Source organism: Daphnia magna, linkage group LG2, assembly GCF_020631705.1.
Source record: "Daphnia magna isolate NIES linkage group LG2, ASM2063170v1.1, whole genome shotgun sequence".
NCBI classification, from domain to species: Eukaryota; Metazoa; Arthropoda; class Branchiopoda; order Diplostraca; family Daphniidae; genus Daphnia; species Daphnia magna.
In genome coordinates, this window is record NC_059183.1 from 7,532,704 (window position 1) to 7,547,501 (window position 14,798).

General features: G+C 40.4%; 1 protein-coding gene across 1 annotated transcript; it reads right to left on the bottom strand.

Moving 5' to 3' along the window:
- Nucleotides 1-12,892: 12,892 nt before the first annotated feature.
- On the bottom strand, nucleotides 12,893-14,035 carry LOC116917019 (coiled-coil domain-containing protein 43). The gene is made up of 3 exons (XM_032922366.2): nucleotides 13,833-14,035; nucleotides 13,533-13,757; nucleotides 12,893-13,471 (listed from the first exon to the last, which is right to left on the bottom strand). Exons 1-3 carry the CDS (start codon nucleotides 14,001-14,003, stop codon nucleotides 13,217-13,219), a joined length of 651 nt encoding a protein of 216 aa, XP_032778257.1. The 5' UTR covers nucleotides 14,004-14,035; the 3' UTR covers nucleotides 12,893-13,216.
- Between the last annotated feature and the right edge of the window lie 763 nt (nucleotides 14,036-14,798).

A 14,798-nucleotide genomic window follows, 5' to 3' on the forward strand; every position in this document is an offset into this window, starting at 1 on the left:
CGTGTGTTTATTACGTGCAAAGTTCTTTTTTTTTCTTCTTCTTCGTCTACCTTCGCTGTCCGTTTTCTCTATTTATTTATGTTTTTCTCTATTTTATCGACTGTTGTTTATTTGTTTGTTGGCACTGGCTCATTAACGTTAGCCCACAAACAGCAGTAGAGCAGCCAGAGAGCGATTACCCATAAATATTCACGACCTCATATAGCCTGTCAACTGATTATACGAGACTCCACCCTGCCTCGACCATTTTTAATTGCCCGCGTCTATCAATTTAAAAACAAATTCTTTTCAAGCGAAATCGGTTCGTTAAAATTGCAAAGCAACGCAATTTTACTGAAGCTTGACATTTAATATTTATTAATAGAGCTCTCTATATTTATTGTTTTGAAGAAAGAAAACAAAAAAAATCGCATTCAACTAACCAGCAATCAACAGCTCATATAGAGAAAGTGACTGTCATCGCTCCGGTTATCGAAAGAAAAATGACTGTGGTGGACTTGCGGTTGTGGTGTGATGATTTTTTTGTTTTTTTTTGTTTTTTTTTTTTTCAATGGGGACTTCATTGGAAGGCCGGACATTAGACACGCAGTCGGCCGTTCAGTATCCAGAGATGAGGTGGGTTTGGAAGATGGACCGACTTCCACTTTCTCCTATTTTGCGTTCAGTAAAAAAACAACAACAGCAAGCGAACGTCATTGAAATTTCCTCATTTGCTGAATAAAATTATTTCGATTCTTTGTATATTCCCGCCTCAAGGAGCTTTTAGATTCCCGCGAACGCAGGTGGTGCTGCGGTACTACCGCGAAAATGACGAACAAGTGTTGATGATGGAGAAAAGGTAGGCGGCGTGTAGGCTCTCACCAATTTCCCTTTTTTTTTCCTTTCTTCGCCATATCGACATATATCCCACAGTGGGGGGTGCCCAAAATGCTATGTAATCTTTCGAAGATTATTGACGAGAAAAAGAAGAAACGGATAACGGAAGAGCGAGGAGGCAAAGAAAAAGAGAAAACAGAGGAGGACGTCTACAGTTACAACGATTATTGAATAATGTCATGGCAGGGATTTTTTTTTTTTGTTATTAAAAGAAAAACAATTGAAGCGCTTTCGTTTAATAAGAAGGTGAAATTTCTCAAATAATAGGGACAAATAACCCCTAGCTCTTGAAAAATATAGTTCAAATTACACATACAAGTATATATTTCTGATAATAACTGGGGTCGCACCCTTTTTTTTCTTCCTACGAGTCTTTGTTATTTATCTGGTTATAAGACTAACGCGTATATAAACACACCCCAAAAAAACGGATGCTAACGGTAAAAAAAAAAAAAGAAAGAAAAAGTCCCTTGGAAATCAATTTGTGGTGCCTCTTAAAAAAAAAAAAAAAGAGCAGAGGGGGACATTGAAAAACTTGAAAACATTTGCCTTCAAGTGCAAATGGATTTTCCCTTTTTCTTCTTAAAAAGAAATAGACCCGTTAACGTACGTCAATGTGGTACATAATGACACCGTGTCGAGTGTTTCTTTTTGATGTCGCACTGCGAGCAATGCCCGTGTAATTGGGTCTTCCCTTCTTCGCATTGATTCCAAACCTCTTAACAGTTGGTCGTGTACATCTCGATATATATATATATTTTTAAAACGCTAGCGTGAGTAACAGGTAAAGAAAACACCGTTAACCGTTTTTAAGAATTAAAAAAAAATGAATAAATATTCCTAAATTATTTCCCCGCGTATAGATTTTTACGACCAAGAGAAAAACGTGCAAACGCGATCTGACGCTCGTTGCTGAGATCGAGCCTAACGCGGGTCGTTAAAAAAATAGAACCGTCTACTCTTCGAAAAAAAAAAAAAAAAGACGCTCGTGAAAATGAAAAGTGAGAGAGTGAATGGCAATGCGAAGTTTGTTGTAGGTCGGAACGTTGAACGTGCGATGATGTTTGGCGTGCCATTAAAAAAAATGAACTACTAGGGCAAGGTAACCGAAACAAAAGGAGCTAAAGGGCAGCGCAGCGTATACACGGCAGAGATGATTAAAAAATTAAAAAAGGAGAGAAAAAATAAATCATAATCACGTTACGAAGAATCTGAAAGCTGTTTGATTTCGTACCGCAAATACCAAAACTCACAAAGTTTTAGAAAACGGCTAAGAAAAAAGTTAAGGTCAAGTAAAACGCGCACGACGTTCCGCTTGATTATTGGCGATCAGGGGACTCAATCGGCCGATCGCGTAGTGATCAAGAATCGCACATTTTTCGACGATAGATTTTGGGAGTGAAAGTTCGTTATCGGACTTGGTTGGTACGGAAACAGGTGGGTTAATACACGAAAAGAACAAACGAATCCATCTTGGTAACGGTGGTGTTTGATGCTTATATAATTGACGGATCAAAGTCCGATCTTTTGCCTCGTTTGATGATGATGAATTTAAAAAGAAAACAAAAAAAAAAAGGGATATGTTAACAATTAGATGAACACAACTGGTTGCTAATTAGGTATGTACTCCTCCCTTTTCGAAAAATGAAGGATAGAAAAAAAGAACGTCTTGCCACTTTCATTTGCACATCAGCTGGTTTTGCTAAACCCCATCATTTTATAGTTTCCCTATCATTTGGTCTTGTTGGTGCAGTTTGTTATCGATGCTGAATCAGGCGACCGGCTCTAAATATACCGCGAATGTCTGCTCTCTATTTCACACTCTCTTTCGCTCCCAGCTCACGTGTGCAACGGTAAAGAGTGGACGTGCTAGAAAGGGAATTCCGAGGAAGAAAAAGAGTGACATCAATCGATTCTTTTGATGTCAATGCATGTGAAAAATTTTAGTGGAAAAAGACGAAGACAGAAGTGGAGCAAACGAACAATAGGTACGTGTCAGTATTATAAATATATGCACACGTTTTTCCCAATAGACTGGCACGTCTCATTCATCCTCGTTATACATTCGTTTCTATGCTACGTTTCACAGCAGTTAAAAAAAAAAACGTAGCGCATACGGGTCTATTAAAATCCTTTCCTTTATTTCACATCAGAATTCAGAACCTGTCCAGTTTGGGGCAACGCCTGGACGTTTTCTAAAAAAAAAAAGGTCATCGTGAATACATTCTGTCTGCTCGTTTCACGCCGTCCAAGTGCTAGCCAAACAGCGCCGAATGAAACGGAGCTCGTTAGTATTCACGGACCATCTTTTGGGATGCTGTAGAACGCAAATCCCCTTAAGACTATATGATTCTCATTTCAAAATGGCCACGAAATATTCTCGAGAGAGCGAAAAACACTGCTGAATAATACACAACGTGAGATCAGCTAATAATTCATCTCTCATCTTGACTTCCGTTCGTCCTGAATCAAACGCTTGATCATTTTCCCGGAGCTTGCAGCTGTTCTCTCACTCGTTTTTTTCTTTTGTTGTTGTTGTTGTTGTTGTTGAAATGTCGCTTTCAATTTCTTGTAACATCCTAGTTTATCCGTGTAAACGTCAAACTGCAATGCTTGTTGAGCACTTAGAGCGCTGAATGTCAATTATATGTGAGGTTTAGTGGCCTGTCACTGAATATGCTAATGACTTCAAATATATGAACAAATCAATTGACTGGAACTGAAAACGTATATACGCGCTCGAGATATTTTTTAGGTCGACATAGTCGGCTGCATTAGTAAATAGATGTGTTACAATAATGGAAAGCAATTAGAAGAATGTTAGTCGTGTGGTAAAAAGAAAAAGAAGAAACTAAACTACAACAACAAGAAGAAAACCTCAAATTGTGTATATAGGGGCTGCCACTTTTGCTTTCTTTCAAGGAAGGGGGGAGCAAAAATAAATGAACAAGGGAATGCCTTTGTTTTCAGCCGTTGATTTCACTCACGGTGAAGTCAAACTGCGACAAGAAGGAAGACAGCGAAAGCGCCTATTGTGGTTTATTTTTTTGTTTTCGATTCCTAATGGTTTCTCTCTCTATCTTTTAATACTGGTGAAACTCACTATTTCTGCAAGAGGTATGATGAACGAGGCGTGGCTGGTGAATAGAATTCTCCGGCGCGGAGACACACGCGTTCACAGCACACAATCGAATAAAAACTCAACGTCATTGTCAACAGCAGCAGCAGCAGGTAACGGATTGAAGACGATGATGAAGGCTTTCGTGTTGGATGTAATCAACAGTTTGTCAACAGCTCAAGGACGCGACGATTTAAAAAAAATAATAATAATAAATATGCTGCCACACGTTGTGATGCTATAGTGTCTTTTAACATTATTATAGAAAAGCGACTGGCCCTGAATGCCAGACGACATTTTCACATACTCGTCTTACCGTTGTTGTTTCTTTCCCTTTTTCTTTTGTTTTGTTTTTGTTTTTTTTCTCATGATCTATGTCATCACTTGCGGTTTCATTCTTTCAGGTGCACATGTAGTGGAGCTTCAAAGTGTACGCTACTACTGTCAAAAACTGGGGGGACGTATGGTGGAAAAAAAGAGAAGAAGAATGGACGGACCTCCTGGTGGCTCCTCTGTGTTGGCTGCCATCACATTTTTGGCAATGTCCGCATCTTTTTTTTCATTTGAAATGAACGGAGCAAGTAATTTTGGACTTTGGGACACTTGCACAGTCGGAGGTGGCTTTTTTAGCGAGCGCAAGAAAGAAACGGGAGCTGGCCTTGGCTTAGGGTTTATTAGGAACTCTGTGCAAAAGAACTTTCCATCTGCTCGGCAAAATGTACCCGTAGGGATAGCCTAGTTTTTTAGTGTTTTTTTGTTTTTTTTCTTATTTAAAAAAAAAAAATGTCCGCTCTCTCGTTTTCTCTTCGGCGAAACCTTTATCATAATAAATACGCTTTATGCGTTTGTCTTGTGTAGAAGTGAACTCATTACGAGATTCCTTTTTTAATTTTTATTTTTCTTAGAAGTTTTTTTTTTTAAATTTTAATTCAGAAGCTAACGGTAAATAGATATACAGGAGCTACTGTGGAAAAAAAAACAAAAAACAAACGCCTTTTGGGTGGGGAGGAATTCATTATTTTCGTCCAGTACCGCCACTGGGCGTTGGTTATGCAACGAAAAGTATTAACCCGTTACAAGTCCTCGAGTTTTTCAAATTTTGATTAGAGACTGCGTTTGCTAACACAGTCAGCTATACCACAAATATACACAACACCAGCTGGTCACCAAATGCAAATTAGATTCACGACTCTCCCTCCTAAAGGAAAACGGGAATGTTTGACCGCACGCAATCAGCGTTCCCTGTATGTTCTATTGTATCACATTATAGGGTTTGCGTGTCGTATATATGTATATAGTGTTTTCAGGAGGGTTGACATCTTGATGACCATCGGAAATCATTGGATTGCATTTCCACGTTTGAAAATGGTTCCCCTTCTGTTTGTTTTTTTTACGCAACTTTCTCTTTACTTTTCTATCGTAACAAACCCCTGAATTTAGAAAGAAAGAAGCAAACAAAGGGAGGCTATATATGGATATTGTCTTTGTTTCCCAAACATCGTTCACGCTTAACGGACAGGGGCGAAAAGACCGGCATTTTCGGGTAGTAACGTTAAATAACAAGGAGCGGGATCCACCCTTTGGATAAACCTGAACTGCATATCATCATCATGCGTGTACAAGTCGAAGCGGAAAAAGGAACCCTGTTGGTTCCTTTTTCAAACAAAAGAAAATTACCCCTCTCATCCCTTTTAAATCTCAAAGTTCCGGATATATCGTCCCATCCGGTCGTCCACTGTTGTCACGCGGAAAGCAAACGACACAGAAAGAATTTCTCTAAAAAAAAAAGAAAAATAAGGGACAGGCCCGGTAAAGGCAGCAAAGAGAATTCTAAAAAAAATATTACCAACTAAATATAAAGACAGAAAGACCTTTATTTAGGTGAACAATTAAAATCCCCGGAAAGTATCGTGATTCATGAAGGACGAGGTCAACATTCACAATACTAATTCAGGGATTTTTCTATTTTTGGCTTCAAGCCGCCATTTGTTCGTACAAACTAGTGCATAGGAAAACAAAATGCGATTGAACAACGATCTACTAGACACAGAGTTTATAGCTGGAGCACCGGTATTGATCCAGTCTTTCCTTCCCTCTCTCTTTGGCGTTCGCGCCTACCTCCCCCCTCCATCTCTATCAGTCCTATATATGTATATAACGGCTTCCTGCGGATCCCCATCTGGGATCCGCGCACCAACGTCTTATTTGCTCCCTCTCCTTTTCGCTTCTACTCTAAAATCATTGGCACGGAAAGACAGAGCGAGAGAATGCCTTACGCCTTTCCTCCACCGCCTACACTTGAAAGAAACGCTCCTGTTGGATCCCGCTAAAATCAAATGGCTGGATGAGCGCCACGATATAAGCGCGCCGTTGCGGATGGCTGATGCGTTTCTTTCCTTTTTCTCTCCGGTTAGACAGGGTCTGATTAAGAGTCAAAGCCAGGAAATCTTTCAAGCTGCTTGCCTGTCTCCTGGACAAGCTGCCGCTCGTTTCATTTAAAGAGCGCCAAAAAAAAAAAGAAGTACAATTGCAGATGGAAGGCGGATGCCCATCATTTTAGATTTCGATTTCCGCCATTGGATCTATGATTTCTCGAGTGAACCATTTCTGATAATGAATCTCTTTGGCCATTCCAGATTTTTTTTGGGCTACTAACACGGATCAATGACGTCAAGAAAGGGCCGAGAAGGATGACAGAGAAAACCCAATATGGTCTTGTGAGAGAGTGGGAACGAGGGGACGGCGAAACTAGTTTTCGGGTTGCCGTCGTGTTAAGCAGCTCCGCCCCAACTCGTCGCCTTCACATCGATCGGCTAAACCATTTTGACATTGCACGTGAAGAAAAAAGGGAAGGAAGGCGATTGGTGCGTGGATGCTGCAACGTCTCCAAAGGGATGAACAAAAGCCGGACGACGTCAAGCAAAAGTCCATAATAATAATAACAAAAAAAATCTGCACGTCGGAAAAATAAATCATGACAATAAGAAGCGATAGAGGCAACCGGCTTTTCTTTTTTTGGCCTGATTCTGCTCAACATACAAAACGTTCAAGTTGCTGAAAATTCTTCCTCCCTTTTTTCTTGGGGGGGTGGGGTGTTTTGGCTGGCAAAAGTACAAGAGATCAAGCCACTCGAGTGCACGTTATTATTCCCCTGTACACCGTACATGCCAAACAACGTTTCAACGATTTTTTTTTCTGGAACGGGAGAAAAGAATCAGAAGAATCTTTGATAGTTTCCTTTATCTATTTCCGCCTGTTTTTTTTTTTTCCTTTCTTGCTTTTTTTAAAAAGAGAAGCGACGATAGCGGAATCAATGAAAATCCTGTGAGTCAACAGCTTTTATTTATAGCCAATGCTTTTATCAACATCGCTTTTAATCATGGCTCGTCGTTGTCGCTCATCAACTCTGATGCGATCGATCGGTCAGCGGGAACATTCGAGCCGATAGAATTTATTTAAAAAAATAAAAAAAGAAGAAGTAATCTAATAAAAGGTTAAGGACGGACGTCATGCGAACAAACCTGGAGGTGGTGTTGTGAATGGTGGCCACTGGTGATGGGCAAATGACCGCACAAAACGGATGCGGCTGAAGGAGATAGCATCCAAAGATCAGACGGATCGCAACCTGAATCTTTTTCTTGCTGGTCCTCTCCTCCGGAAGTTGGCCCGTCTCCTGCCGCCAGAGAAGAAATGGAAGGATCCCGACGGCTTCCTCCAGTCGATCCGGTTACAACGATAATAGCCATTTTTCTTTCGTTAGATTTTTTGTTTTTTTCCCTTTTCTTTTCCTTTTTTTTTAAACTGTGTTTATTGTAAAACCGTGTAAGCTAAAATTGTTTTTCAGCACGGTCCACACTTCGATGTTCACAGTTTCTAATCAGGTCCGACCAGTGTAACCGGATGGCCGTCCACCTTTTTTGTTGTTCAATTCGCACACGTAACAAAAGCCGCTAGCTAGTTTCTTGTTTGTGTGTCGAAACGGGGTGAAATTGAAATTGACAGATTAGGAAATGAGGACGCTCTAATAAGAGAAACGATCTTCTTGGGGAAATTGTTCCATCATTTCTCGAAAAGAGCAATTTACTTGGCGAATCACGCGATCCCAACTCGCAACACACGTAGTCTGTACGCATCCAGCCAACACAAAGCCAATGGGCTTATACGACAACGCCAAACGATTACAGCTGAAATTTTTGCCATTAATAAAAAAACAAAAGACAAGAAACACAACGATAAGAAATCCAATCGATTTGTTGGGCTATTCACGCACGAGGATCCTGAGTAAAGACCAAAATCGAATTTTCGTTTGTTTTTGAATAGTAACTGCGGTGCGTGTAACAAGAGACTAAGAAAAGGGATGCGAATAACCAACAGAGCTCACACTTTTTGTCGGATGTCTACCTCGTGGCGTCTAGTATATATATAGCGGGGACATCCTCCGGCGCGGATGAAGGGAGGCAGCAGCTCACACAACTAACAACTACCGTCTCTATACCATACAACACGGAGCTTCACCATTAAACGAGTTCCACGCATGCGTTATAATTCCATAGAGAGGCAGACGGATATATTATCCTACTGCATACAGTATATATAGCCATTGAATCTATTCGTTTTTTTTTTCTCCCTTTTTTTAAGGGGCAGCTCGTGCGTGAGTGGGAACTTTGAGAACATCTTTGTGCCGACCGTCTAATCCCCGCTCGCCGTTGGTCAATCCAGTGGGGGCTTCTACCAACTCTTTTGATATTCCCAAGTGGTTTGGGGAAGAGTGCTCTTTTATTTTCTATCATCAGAGACGTCATCTTTTAGAGCGGAGCGCCTCTTTTCTGAGATCACATCTAACACAACAAGCCCTTTCCTGTCATATCTTAAATTTGAAGGGGAAGTTATTTCTGGTTTATTGCGATCTATAACGTTCGTTGACTGGCCAGGTGTCGATGAAGGGAGATGATACTGTTAACAGAACACAGTTGCATTTCTACATGCTATACATCAAGCATAATTATATGGCGTTCCCAATTGAGGATATAGTCACGTTCGGGGCACGCGTTCATTTGTTTCGTTCCGAAAAGAATGGGATCGAACAACCGGCAAAATGCTAATACAAAACACGAAATAATAAAGAGGAACGCAAATGTTTGTCGACGTTTCGTTTTCGCTCCAACATCCACGCGCTCGGCTTGCGCCGAAATGTTTAGCGGGATGCAACGTGAGTTGACACCTTGACACAGCCAAGTCGCTTCGAGGTTGTTTTGTCAAAAGAAAAGAAAAGGGCATTTCGACATGTCGCCTGGAATAAATCGTTTTACGAGAACCTTTTTGGACGGAGTTAAGCAATAAAACCTCCTGAATAAATTGCGATTTACATTAGCCGGTGATTAGATTGGCTAATTTTTTTGCGAATGAGACACTGAAATGGAGGAGTGCCTGTTAGCAAAGTAGCACTTGGAACGGAAAGTGTGTGCTTGAGTTATCAAAAGAGGCCAGTCAGCCATCAGTGGGGAAAAATAAAGCAGCAAAGTGGTTCGACTACCTATTCAATTTAGGTTCAAAAGGCCTGATCGTCTATTGCGACAAGAAAAAAAGAAAAAAAATAAAAGTATGCACTGCTACTAGTTTACCTTGCTAAGAGAGATCTAATCAAAGCGTGTGATTTCACGAGGCTCTTTCCAAGTAAAGGGGGTGACAAAAACAAAGTCACGAGTCTTTTCTATTCTTGTTTATCCTAGATTAATTGTATATACGGCATATGTAGGTAATCAAGATATAAAGCCTGTTATACGGTTATTGCTGGTGCTAAATATTGGGAAATGGATTTAAATATTCAAAAACAAAATGGATGGCATCGGTTTTGGGGAAATCGGAAAATTCTTTCACGTTGTCTTGTTTTTCATCTTATTTATCTCGTATTTGCATCTGTTTGTTTTCGTCATGAGATGAACTATAATGTTTAGCAATTAGCGAGGTGGTAAGATTGTATAAATTTAATGTAAATTGGAAGAATAAAAGGTGATATAAGGCTTTCGGCTGTCGTCATCAAGTTTTCGAAAGCTCTGACACGAAATGCCACCATCTACTAAAAGCAGTTTCACTCCTTGATGATTCCGGTTCATTGCCAAAAGATAGGCAAAAGTTGACAGAAGTTTGCATTAGAAAAAACCGACGATTCGACGATATGAATGCAAGTTGTTCCCTTTTTCCCAAGCAAAGAGGCGACAGATGCGGAAAGTTCTTTTTGTTTTTTTTTTGTTTTTTTATCCTCTTCATAACAAGGAAATGGGAAGGAAAAATGTGTTTCATAATTTATTTTAAAAAACATTTTTAAAAGAAGAGGGAAGAATAATCCCCACTTTTACGAATGGATGTAATGGAATATTCGTTGCAGAAGAATTGGGAACGCGCAAGCAACGGCGATGGTGGTCGTGTGGGCGTTGCCTTATTTGTTCGATGATATTTTTCCCCTCCACGTGACCTTTTTTTTTTCTTCTTCTTTCCCTGTAGTTTCGCTATTTTCTCTTTGTTTTCTCCAACTTAGCGCGATAGATTTGCTTTTGGTTTTTCTGTTTTGTCCTGTTTTCGAAAAACACGGAAAAAAACCTGGATGGAGAAAACACGTCAAAGACATAACAGCACACGAGGGCGGGGATGGTTTCATTGATTTCCATCATTTTATTACCATCTCCGTCTCTTTTTCTCCCCAAGTTCTGGATGATGATTCAGCCCATTCCCGTGCAAGTTGCGTGAGTGTGCCCAATGATCACACCGCCCATCCGCACACGCCTATCTCACGATATGACCCCACAGCGATCAAAGTGTAACGCTATTTCGTTACAAGTGTGTCTGCTGTTCGCTATAAGACACAGATTGGCCAATGTTCCTCGTTCTGATAGGAAACCCTTTAACTCGTGATCATATCAAAACCCAGTCTGTTATTCTATTGAAAAAGGAAAGCTAAACAAAAGAAATAGTAAAAGGTGGGGCAGATTATAAGACCACAATGGCAGGAAGACTGCGGAACAGACAGTCGACAGTCCGATCGATTGCGGAAGAAAGAAAAACAAAAGAGGGACGGCAGTAGGACACGACGTTGCGAACGTTATAGCCTTTTATTGAATTAATGCGTTTGGAAGAGAAGACGAAGAGGGAAGCGCAGGGGAGTATATAGTTGGTTCGTGCGCGATTGAGTCAGCACCTCCCAATTCAGCTCACCTGGACAACAAACGGTGATGAATAAACATACATATTGTTTTAGACAGGAAGGAAGGACGTCCTTTTGGCGAGAGCGTGGAAAAGCTCCATATCGATCGACAATGCGACGACGTCACGCTATTCTAGAAAACAGGAGCACATCAAGACGTATCAGAGAGAGAGAAAGAGACAGACTTTCACCGTAGACGGACTGTGATCCGGATCGCCAAAAAGATGTATACCTCCTGTCCAAAGGTATCCGAAAAAGATTCCACAATTCTTGGCATTCTAGATGTCTGAATAATATTTAACGGCATTTGAGGGGAACGAGATTCTCTGGTTGGCAATTGTCACGACTTTCACGCTGTCTAAAAAAGGGAAATGCAACCATCGTCAACGATCTACTTTAATTTTTGTTTCTTTTCAATTAGATTAGACGCATAGCATCTTTTATTTTGTGATGGCACTCCTACAACTGGTTGGCCTTTTTTTCTTATCTTCAACTTCAATCAAATAGAACAAACGATGGCCAAAATGGTTGTCGTTCAACTTTCCCCAATGAAATTTAGTTTGAACTGTTGCATTTGCAAGTCTGTCGCTGTTCTTCTTCGTTTTTTTTACTCTATATTTTTATCAGCAAATGGGTTGTAAGTTTGTAACCAAACCACGTTCACTCAACCGAAGATGAAACTAAAACGGAATGAAATCAACAACGTTGACAAGCAACGGGATTGTGGAATGCACGTGACGAGTAAAGTGAAAATAAGGCAAAAAAATAATAGTAATAAAAAAAAGGGGGCCAATTTTACTCACATGGTTGCCGCTGTCGACGTCTATGATCATGGGGTCCGGTTTTATGATGATGAACGTTCGTTTTCTCTCCAGTTGCGGCGGCCGCAAACTCGACTCTGTTGCAACAGCAAACCACGGCGAGTTGACGCGTCGGGACTAGCAAACTCAACTTGATGAACGATATTTAGCTCGCTCGTTTTCAAAAATTGTTTGACCGTTCCACTAAATTGCTGCGGCATACGCACAACCCTTTCCCCCTCGTTTTCACTGGAACACAATGTAGACTTACGTCGCGATCACCACGCCCAGAACTATCCTCTCATAAATCGCGTACGCAACTGCTGCACTACGCACACACATAATGTACCTTAAAAAATAAAAAATAAAAGAGTGTGTGTAACGATGATTGGATTAAAAATTCTCTTGCTCGGCTGCCATCATAGACGTGCACTACGTCTATAGGCTTTCCTTCTTTACTTCCTTTACTTTTAACAGGTAGAAAATACAGCAGAGTGCTTCGACGTCATTTCCCCGTTGAGGCATATAGCTCAGTTTGCATGCTACCAGTTCCTGCCGGTATACTTCGCTCGACAGAGAAAGAAACCTCCTCTGCTAATAAAGCCAATCAATGCACAGACGAAATACAAGAACTGCCTAACGCATTCCCGTCGCTTGAAGACTGAGAAGCCCTGAAGTTGACCACACGTACGATATTCCATTGAAACTAAAATATACTATAAAAAAGGAAGAAGTTGTAAATTCTAATATACCTCGTAGTGGCCAGACTAGAAAGCCCGTCCGCTTTTGCCTTCAGTGGGACAGGTGACATGCTGAAGGAATATTCATTTTCGGTACTTAGATGACGAGACGTACCAATTTTTTAATTCTAATTTGTAATGTGCAAATTTTGTTTCCTAGTGTGATTAGGTACTTTTGCGGTGTTTATTTTTGTCAGTACACAAATTTAAGTGACGATCGACATCATGGTAGATCAATGGGGAGTGAAAAATTCTGTCAATGCAGCACAGAGACTTTAAAGCTGAATTGAGAAGCAAGAGAAAAAAGCACCAAAAAGTGTGAATATCATAATTCAGGACTTGTTTCCATTCTAATTTATAAGGATCATACTTTAATTTCGTCAGTTATTTCCCCACTGAACGAGACATCGAAAATCACAAAATGTAAACGATTGCATGATACTTCCAGTGTAAGGAAGTGACGATGATACCCAGAGGTTGGGTATCATCGTTTCTTTTCTCCCTTTTGGGTACGCTTTTTTTCTTTCTCTTTTCGATCTATTGCCAGCTGCTTTTGCTTTTCGCGATCCTCTTTATCCTTATCTTTTTTCTTTTGCGACTCCTGACGCAAGGACTCTTTTTTTATCTTTTCCAACTTCATGACATCTTCAGCATTGGTATTGCGAGCCAGAAGTCTATCATCCACATCATCATCGTACCCAGCATCATCATCATCTAACCCACCTTCACCATCAGACACCTTAATACATTAAGATTTAAAATTATGTTAATTATCCATTGATTTTTTTATTTTAACATACCTCAGCATATTGTGACAAGATGGTTTGTTTCAATTTCCTTTCTTCATCAGAAGCCTTTTTTTGAGGGATGACGCAGAGGGCTTGCTGCTCCATGATTTTTGCTATTTGTATATCTACCGCTGTTCTCACCGTTTCGTTCGATTTGCCTTCAGCAGCAGCCGAAAGACACAGCTCCCATTGTTTCAGGATTTCTTGGCAAATTTCATTCTGGGTCATGCCATCTGTCTGTATTGTGCATTCGATAATTTGTTAAACAAATCATAAGACACGGGATGTGGGGTAAAACAAAAGCCAATTTACCGGAGAGATTTCGACCAAGATTCCCTCAAGCGCCTCGATTTTCTCATCTTGAGATTCTTCACCTTCCAAAATGCCCTTGATGTAGTCTCCAAATATACTTTCGTCGGTGTTCAACGATTTTAATTTCACCGAGAGCCATTTGTCAAAATCTAGGACTGTGGTAGCAGCCATCTTTGTCCATAGACGTTGCCAACTGCCGATTAAATTAGTTTCTTATTGAATATCGTCGTCATTTACTCGATCCAGCTCGATGTCGACTCGACCTCGTGTTATTTCATCGGCACATTTGGGTCTTGTATGATATCATCGTCGTGGTAAATCAGTATAATTGTCTAACGCTCTAACGTTCACGCCTTTACAAAGATCATTTATCTATCAGGGGAAAGTTTCAGCAGCCAGCTATGTGAAACGGGATATTGAAACACTTGATCCGTACCATTTGGATAATTTTCCCTAGATTTCGATTACCTTGCATGGACCAATCTTAAACCATTTATTCTAGGTTTCCCCATCGAAATGGGAAAAATAAAGCGCTTGCTTCCACTTTAGCTATTATTTCAATCGTCACGCTCAAACTTTGCATGTTAAATAAATAGTGATTCAGTACCAAAGAAAGGAAAAGAGGCCGAAACTTAATAATGGCACAAGTGTGGCTCCATATCGCTGCTGTGATCTTTCATAGTGCCTTTCATATTTCGCGTGAAAATTGGAAACAAAGAAGCAGCTTCGCATGGGCGAACAGGGCGTTCAGAATTGTTTATCTTGCTTTCACTGATCTTCTTGTCTCTTGTTCATATCACCTTGAGTTAGAAAACATCGTTCGGATCAAGGAGAGATATGTAATTTTGGGCCAACATTTTGAACTGAACTAGGTTAGCACCAAGTGTTGTGCCAGATTTCTCGTTATTGTCGAAGCAAGCGATTCGTCTGACACAGTAAGATTCTCGGTGATTTTGTGTTGTTAGG

Coding starts and splice junctions, on each gene's coding strand:
- LOC116917019 (XM_032922366.2), bottom strand. CDS start 14,003: ATGGCTGCTACCACAGTCCTAGATTTTGACAAATGGCTCTCGGTGAAA. Junction 13,758..13,832: donor TCTTGGTCGAAATCTCTCCG/GTAAATTGGCTT, acceptor TGCACAATACAG/ACAGATGGCATGACCCAGAA. Junction 13,472..13,532: donor TCTTGTCACAATATGCTGAG/GTATGTTAAAAT, acceptor TAATGTATTAAG/GTGTCTGATGGTGAAGGTGG.